General features: G+C 39.1%; 1 protein-coding gene across 1 annotated transcript; it reads left to right on the forward strand.

Moving 5' to 3' along the window:
* The first annotated feature begins 7,545 nt into the window (after positions 1 to 7,545).
* LOC131917381 (olfactory receptor 1468-like) lies at positions 7,546 to 8,498 on the forward strand. Its single transcript, XM_059271166.1, is given in 2 exon segments — positions 7,546 to 8,128; positions 8,131 to 8,498. Coding segments are annotated over 2 exon segments (951 nt in total).
* The last annotated feature ends 1,026 nt before the right edge of the window (positions 8,499 to 9,524 follow it).

The following is a 9,524-nucleotide window of genomic DNA, read 5'->3' on the forward strand; positions in this document are numbered from 1 at the left end:
AAACTTAACGATTTCCTCCAAAATTTGAAATGAGACAAGAGTATTCACTCTCTCTGCTCTTATTCAATAGAGCAATTGAAGTCTTAGCTAGAGTAATACAATAAGAAAAAAAAGATATACAAACAACAAAGGAGGAGATCAAAGTGTCTCAATCTGTAGATGTCTTACTCCGTAGTTAAAAGGCACTAAAGACTGATAGAAAATTCTTAGATCTGATAAACACTTTCAGCAAACTAGCAGGATATAAAAATCTGTAGCTTTTCTAGATACTAACAACTAACTTGTTGGGAAAGAAATCGATACAAAACTACAGTAGCTTAAAAATACCCAAGAATAAACATAATCAAAGAAGTAATTTTAAGACCCTAAAGAAAGAAATTGAAGAGAACACTTGGAGGTGGAAGAACCTCACATATTCTTGGGTTGTCAGATTAGTAATGTAAAAATGCCTATATTACCTTAAAGTTTCAACGACATTTTTCATAAAAATAAAAAGAATCCTAAAATTCAATGGAAGCACCAAAAGACTCCAAATAGATAAAGTAATCCTAAGTAGAAAGAACAATTCTAGAAATACCAGAACACCCAATCTTTTTATTAAGATTTTTTTTATTCATTTTACATACCAACCACAGATCTACCTCTCTTCCCTCTTTCTGCCCCCCCCCAGCCTTCCCCCTCAACCTAGCCCTCATTCCCTCCTCTGACTAGATAAGTCCTCCCATGGGGAGTTATCAGAACCTGGTACATTCAGTTGAGTCAGGTCCAAGCACCTCCCCTGCATTAAGGATGCAGAATACACAATCTTAAATTATACTATAAAGCCATAGGAACAATACCAAACCCCACCCTCAAGTACTCTATGGTACTACCACAAAATGAACACCTAAAGCAATGGAATAGAATAGATCATCCAGAAACCAATCTATACAGCTACAGTCACCTATGTTTGACTAAGGTATAAAAAACACATATTGGATAAAGAGGCACATTCAACAAGTATTGATGGGACAACTGGATATGTACCTGTAGAAGAGTGAAACTGGCTCTCCATCTCTCACCCTGCACAAAAATCCACTGGGAACTGATCAAAGACCTTAGTGAAAGACTCAACAATTTGAAACTGATACAGGAAGACATAATCCAAACAATTATAAGATATAGGTATAGACAAGGGCTTTCTGGAAAGGACCCCAAATACCACAGAAAATAACCCAAAGAATTGGCAAGTGGGATTACATGAAAGCAAGAAGCTTATGTACTGCAAAGGAAATAAGATCACCAAGAGAAAACATATGGATTGGGAGAAAACAGTTGCCATTTGTACATCTAACTAAAGATTAATATCTAGAACTCCAAAAATTAAACACTCCAAACTATATCATTCAACAAAGAGACAAAAATATTGAATAGAAAGCTCTCAAAGAGGACATAGAAATGGCCAATAAATATTTGAAAAAGTATTCAACAATTTAAAACTTAGCCATTAGTTATTTCTAGAATAATCAAGACAATTTTGGTTCATAATTCACTGTCAATAAGTAAAACCATGGAAAGTTGAAGCACAGATAAGGGAGACTGTTGTTTGTCTAAGGTATCTTCAAAACTATAGTATGATGATTTGAGAAATTAAGATTTGAATTAAGGATATACCATTTTCTGGACTAGAAAACTCATGTTCATATGACACTGATTTTTTTGTAAACTCATTTTGAGAGTCAATAACTTACATTCATAACCTAACAGAAATCATGTACAAACTGATAACATGGTAATAAAATTTATTTATGAAAGCAAAGAAAGTAAAAATCAAATTAAGTTTTGGAAGAGAAAAAAGCAGGAGGACTCAGAGTCTCTGGTCTTCAGTATTGTTATTAAGGAAAGAGTGAGAATAGAGAAACATGAAAAGTAGGTGTCAAACTTCAGACTATCTTATCATAGGCAAGATCCACACTTGGGGTGCTGGGGCTCAAACTCAGCCTCATACCTGTTAGACATATGCTCTACCACTGAGCTGTATCCTTAGGTCTCAGATTTATTGAGATAGGTCTTACTATATAGCCTAGACTTCTTAGTTAAGGTTTCTATTGCTGTGAAGAGACACCATGACTATGGCAACTCTTATGAAAGAAAACATTTAATTGGGGCTGGCTTACAGTTCAGAGGTCTAGTCCATTATCAGCATAGCAGGAAAACATGGCAGCATGAAGGCAGACATGGTACTGGAGAAGAAGCTGGGAGTTCTCCTTCTTGATCTGCAGGCAGCAGAAAGAACTGAGACACACTTCCTCCAACAAGGCCACACCTACTCCAACAAGGCCACACCTCCTAACAATGCCACTCCCTATGAGCCTGTGGGGACCAGTTACATTGAAATCACTACAACTGGCTTCAAACTCACAGTCCTCTTGCCCCTACCCCTTGAGTGTTGGGATTACAGATAAATGAACTACCACATAGTATAGATCCATTCTTCTACCAGCTATTGCTATTTGAGGAAAATGGAAAGACAGTTCAATAGACTATAGTCTTTCTAACAAATAGTGTTGAAAATGAAGATTTCCATAGGTAAAAGCAAGACAAAAAATGCACTTCAATCCATTTTCCTCACATTCTCTAAAGTAATTAACATAAAATGGATCACAGGTCTATACCAGTTCTCTAAGTGCTAAAGGGAATTCATACAGAACTTTTCTCTATGTAGTCAGAGAACTTCCTGAGCAAAAGCCAAGCAGTATGCACAGAAGGACTGAAGTGAATTGCTGTCAAGCTGCATCTACTGAAGCTAGCTGGAGCCAGTGAAAAGCTGATTCTTGTTGCTATGGACTAAATAAGAAATGGTGGGTTAAAAACGGTATGCCCAAAGTACTAGTTCTCAAAAGGCAAATTATTCTGTAGAGAAATGTAACAGTTGTTCCAATGAATTTGAGGTTAGGCTACCCCATAGATGCTTTTGGTTCTTATATGAACTTAGGTACTCAGAGAAGTGATGTCATTCTGCCTGAGGTGGATGATGTTGATTACCACAGGAAACTTAAGTGCTCTGTATGTAACAGAAGCAGGGAATGCTGTTTCTTAAATGTTGTGGAATTCTTTGGGTACCACTTAGTATTTCCATGCTCCCAAATGATTTGTTAATTTAAACAATAACAACCAGATAAGCTGACAAGGATGCAGATTCTCAAGTAGTGAAATGGTCCCATTCAGCTGATGACTGTCAAGTGCAAGGGGAATCTGGGAGAAGCAGTGGAAGGAGTTCCAAATGTCATCTACAGTTCTAAGGTTGCTTAGAGGGACTAGAAGAACATGGCATTGGGGTATTCAGGTACATACGGAGAATGTTGGGATGGTGGTGGTCGACGATGCCAATGCTTTCCTATGGAGGTGAAGAGGTGAAATGAACTTAATGAAGTAGGAGTCTGCACTTTTGTATGTTGACTTAAGGGTGAATTGAACATGGTTTAGAGGAGTTCATCTTATGTTGCCATGTATGCAAAATTGGGTCATGCAAGTCAGAGTCTCATTAGCAGTGTGCTTGTATATTCTAGGGCCCGCTTAGAGGGAGTTGGCTTAGAGTTTGAGTATATACCAGGGGACTCTTTCTCAAGCACATGTCTTTAATGATGGTACTTTGCTTCAAAACATCTAGTGGCTTCTTGTGGAAAACTAGATAAAGTGTTCACTGTCTTTGATACTTTGGCTCCTTTGACCTCTTTCACTACCTCCCCAAATACGAGCTCCATTGACACAGGACCTTGGCGATGAGTAAGCACCCACCCATCAGCTTCTTTCCACTCCTACCATTTTCCAAAGTATAGTCATGTATAATCAGGGGCTATAATCAGAAACACAGGCTTCTAGAGAATTGTTCTAGGAGGATCCTGGATAATTGCTTTGTTTTAAATGAATTCCTCTAGGACATAGACTCCTCTGGGATGTGGAGCCCCCTAGGCCCAGGGATGAGCAGAATGAGAAATGTTAGCAGGGGTGATGCACACACAGCTGACAGCTTAGAGACAATTCTTCATATGCCTATGATGAATAAATGGAAGCAAGATTTTAGACCAGACCCTGGAGTCACCCTAAGATATTTCTGGGTAAGTTGGCTGGAGGGTGAATCAGCTGATGTCTTAGTGACCTTGCAACTTGAGGTTTTTGATTTTATTGGTTTTATGACATTCTATGGGATTTATTTATGTCATTTATTAAAGACAGCATTTATTAGCATTAGTAGAAAATGAATTCTCACAAATTGAGTCATTTCAGCATGATGGCATCCCTGTGAGCTAGACATTAGACACATAGGGTTTTTTTTTAACATTTTTTTTTTCAAGACAGGGTTTCTCTGTGTAGTTTTGCGCCTTTCCTGGAACTCGCTTTGGAGACCAGGCTGGCCTCAAACTCACAGAGATCCACCTGCCTCTGGCTCCCAAGTGCTGGGACTAAAGGCATGCGCCACCACCGCCCGGCTGATACATAGGTTTTAACCCTTGGCTATATTGGCCATATTGTTGCTTCAGAATACTTTAGACAGTCTCCCTCTGAGAGGTTATGACCATCACATTATTTAGGGAACAGTTTAGAAGTTTGTCCTCAAAGAATATATCATATCATCTTACTATTCTAAGTGTGATTCACAGACCAGTAGAGTTATCACTAAATGTGTAAAGTTTGAACTTCTAATGTGTAGAATTTTAGGTTCTACATCAAGCCTACCATGTCAATATTAGCATTTAGCAAAGCAATCAGTTTCTTCATATGTATAGTATGTTTTTAGAAACCGCCATGTTTTATTTGTTTTTGAATTTGGGGATTGAATTTAGTGTCTTTGGCCTGCTAGACAAGTACTCTACCATTGGGCTATATCTCCAACTGGAAGCTCTGTACTTTATGACTCTTATTTTCAGCCTTGACTAAGAATAGCACATGTACAAGGTGAGGGAGATGAGAGGCACCATCATGGTAATGGCTCAAATTTATATTCCTAATGAGTGACACTGTCTTTCAAGTGATATCCCTTGGTTTTGATTATTAGAAAATCTAGATGCCAAGTTGAGAGCTTCCTCATTTCTCAGAAATGCAGCAATTTGAGAAGCCATGTGTACAAAATTTTAATAATGTTTTTCCTTATTGTAGTACCAGCATATTGTGTCTGAAGCACAGAAACAAGCAATCAAGCGAGCACTATTGGCACCAGCAGGGTGAATATTCTAGTATTTGATTCAGTTATTTATCTTTAGAGGAAAAGGTCCCATGTGCCTCATTGTTGTTCTACAGCTTTCTTAGTCAGCTCTGAAGCTCCCAACATATGCTTGAATCTGGAGACAAGCTGAAGTGTGGTCTCAAGAGTAGAAATTACCCCCTTTCCTTCCTTTCATCCCAAATAATTAAATCTATCACATTATTTTATTCTAATATTAACAAATCACAAATATATCAACATAAAGGACAAAAAAATTGTGTATAATGTATGATAGATTTTTTTCAGGTCATTTAGGATAAAAGTAGCATGCTTAGGCAGTATAATGTTTTCCACAGACCTGAAGTTATACCCAAGATATATTATACCCAATTATATATTAAGATGTCCAAAGCTAATGCTATATAGCTCAAGCAAGGGACTCCTTCTGGGAAGGTATAATAGCAGCATTCAACTTAGATGAGTGTTCACAGCCCTTAAAGTTGAAGGAATCTGTGTCTCAGTCTGAGGGACAGCCAACAAAAATTCATGAGACATTGGTCATGTCCAGGCACCATGCCAGGTGCTATCCATGCCACAAGATGGCAACACAGTCTTTCCTGCATGGAGTTTACACAGGAGTGGGAAGTCAGTCAAACCAGTGATCAGGAACTTGAGTGCCATGGGATGAACATAGGATGCAGTGGAAACATGGCAGTGGATCTCCTCTAGAAAGGCATGAAAGATTTAGCTCATCGAGTCACATGTCATATTCATGGAGAATAAAAGTAGAAGCCAGGTGAAGTGCAAGCACAGCCAAGATGAGCACAGACAGAAAAAACAGCAACTGTGAAAAACTGGTGTGAAGAGCTCATGACTGAGCAGTCACACACTGCTGTGTAGGACACGTCTATGCAGTGGGTCACATGATAATGTGGAACATTTTGCCTTTTGTGCCTTACACAAATTTCACCTTTGTCTTAAAAACAGTGAGAATTCATGAAACTTTCAGCATGGTAATGATCACCAGATTTTCATTCCAGACAGCCAGAGAGTAAAGAAATTGAAACAAGGTAAGCATGGAAGCAGGGAATTGAAATTAAAGCTGGTCTAACCATCCAGATATAATATTGACCTGGTTCAAATTTGGGAAATGGGTTAAGTTCAATTAGAAAGAGAATGAAAAAGGTAGAATATAGGGAGAAGGGCTGTGAAGTGCCACCTTCTGGGAAATACACAGTGATTACAGTCATGAGCTCTCAACAATTATGAATGAATGCATTGGGTGTCTGAATAAGAATGGGTCCATCAACAGCTAGGTGTGGACAGAGCTCTACCCCTCACTGCTGAACTATTTTGTACTGATAGATTCGGAAAAAGGTGATCATTGTCTTTGTTTGGGTACCACCAAGCCACCAGACTCTAATGGATAGTTCCAATCTAATGGTAACACAGATGTCCCTAGATAAACTAAATAAGTCACAAAACAAAATGAAAGTCATGAATCTGCGAGAGGGACAGATAATAACAAAATAGATGGTTAATAGGGGTGGGAGGCAGAAAAGTGAAAGTGTGGGGTGGGGGAGAAATTAACCAGAATACATTATATACATGAATCAAATTGTCAAAGAACTAAATTAACAAAAAACTAAAAAGACATGAGGGGAGGAAATAAGAAAGCAGGGAAGGTAGAAAAAACACAGGATAAAAGGAAGCACAGAATCTGTAGGACTTCTTAGATTGTTACAGGAGCAAATAAAAGAAAGAAAACTCTTAAGATTCTGACTTGAGTCTAGATTCCATTCACACTGAGATATGAAAAATGGAGGAGTGTGTTGGGAAAAGACCGGGGGGAAGTGAGGTCTGTTGATCTGAAGATGGCCTGGTAACCCTAGGAGGAGCTAATCACTCAGCATTTGATGGTAGGGTAGTGAAGGTGGTAAGTGTACCCATGAAGTTTAGATGGCAACTGATGCCATGAGAGCAATTTGAGGGCTGGAGGTAGATCATTACAAGGGAAAATGTTCAGAAACATGCTCCAGGAAACAGTGATACAGAATATACTGTTAGAAGAACAGCCAGTTGTAGTCACTGAGTGAATAGTCATACCATCATCAGGAGAACTGGCCCATGAGTAAGTTTTAGATGGGAGAAAAGGGTCAATGTTGTTGCTTCTAATGCTAACTAGGAAAAAGGTATGCTAGGTGGCTGAGATTTAGACATGGTGTAATTCTGGTTGCAGATTCAGCTTTCAGGTATGAAGATGAGATTAAGTGTTGGAGAACATGTCCACAGATCACATGTTATACATATGTTTGCTTTTATTTTGATTTTAAGGGCATTTTATTTTCTCTTAAAGATCCTAGATGCAGGGCAACACAAAAAGAAACCAAAGTGTCATCTCCCAGTTCCTCCTCCTGGGCCTGCCCATCCCCCTGGAGCACCAGCACCTGTTCTATGTCCTGTTCCTGGCCATGTACCTCACCACCATCCTGGGGAACCTCATCATCATTGTCCTCATTCAACTGGACTCCCATCTCCACACACCCATGTATTCATTTCTCAGCAACTTGTCCTTCTCTGACCTCTGCTTCTCCTCTGTCACAATGCCCAAATTGCTGCAGAACATGCAGAGCCAAGTCCCCTCTATCCCTTATGCAGGTTGTCTGACACAAATGTACTTTTTCCTATTTTTTGCGGACCTTGAGAGCTTCCTCCTAGTGGCCATGGCCTATGACCGCTATGTGGCCATCTGCTTCCCCCTTCATTACACCAGCATCATGAGTCCTAAGCTCTGTGTGAGTCTGGTGTTGCTGTCCTGGGTGCTGACCACATTCCATGCCATGTTGCACACCCTACTTATGGCCAGATTGTCATTCTGTGAGGACAATGTGATTCCTCACTTTTTCTGTGACATGTCTGCTCTACTGAAGCTGTCTTGCTCTGACACCATGTTAATGAACTGGTGATATTTATCACTGGAGGCATCATTCTTGTCATTCCGTTTGTGCTCATCATTGTGTCCTATGCACGAATTGTCTCCTCCATTCTCAAGGTTCCTTCTGCTCGAGGTATCCGAAAAGTCTTCTCCACCTGTGGTTCACACCTGTCTGTGGTCTCACTGTTCTATGGGACAGTTATTGGTTTGTACTTATGTCCGTCTGCTAATAATTCTACTGTGAAGGATACTGTCATGGCTATGATGTACACAGTGGTGACTCCCATGCTGAATCCCTTCATCTACAGCCTGAGGAATAGAGACATGAAGGGGGCTCTGGTTAGAGTCCTTTGCAAGAAGAAAATTCTCTTCTGTCTATGATGGTAGCTATTGAGATTTTAAAATAATTTATTCAGTACATATATTCACATTGATATTTGAGTATTATTGTAGACCTTTTCATCACATCACAAAACTTTCTGCTCAAAAGAAATATTTCAGGTTTGTTCAATATGTAAAGTGTCTGAAGAAATAATGAATAACTCCATATAACATAGGTTGCCATTTAGATGTTCTGTGGGCCAGATGTAGTACATGTAGCTGTCCACATCACACCTAGACAGTGTTTGCTGAGCTCAGAATCTCTAATTGGGGTTAGAATATGAATAAACATATATGACTTTCTTGGAGTCTGGTTTTGTCTGTGACTCATGTTGTCTGAGCCTGTAGTCACTGCTACTACCTTGATCCCAGACAGCTCTCTGAATCAAGGTTCGCATCGAGTCTGTTGCAGATTCTAGAAAGCCAGATTCTGACAACTTTAGGAAAATGCAACTCTCTGTAGTCAACCACTGCTCCATAAGTGACTCAAGGGAATTATTATTTTTTTGAGTGTTGATGCAAATCCCAGGTAGCATCAGATGTTAATTTACATTTCCACTCAAAATTGGTGCAGCAAGTAGTGATGTGTAGTTGATGGAAAAGTGCGTACCAGTAACCTTCTAGGACAGTTTTCCTGACTCTGGTCAGCATAATGTTTAATTGAAATTTCTTTATTATATTGTCATGATTCAGGTATGAATGATAGTTTGTCTTCCCATGTCCAAGTTGACTTGACTTAAATACCCGTCTCATTCTCACTCTTCTTAGAAAATTGAAAAAATAACTTATTATATGAAGAAACATAAATAATATTTGAGCCAATGACTCAGAGAAGCAGTCTACAAAACTCATATCTGCAATGCATTGGTTCGTATGTAGGGCACATATAACCATTTATGCTCATTTTACTGAAGAGCACTTTTCATTAATAAAAATCTCTTTACTCACCATTACTGACAATGCGTCCTTACCTTCCATTACTTTTTTTTGTTTCCATGCATGCCTTGTCTTTTTTCTTTCACCTGG

The sequence above is a fragment of the Peromyscus eremicus genome, chromosome 8a (assembly GCF_949786415.1).
Source record: "Peromyscus eremicus chromosome 8a, PerEre_H2_v1, whole genome shotgun sequence".
Lineage (NCBI taxonomy): Eukaryota > Metazoa > Chordata > Mammalia > Rodentia > Cricetidae > Peromyscus > Peromyscus eremicus.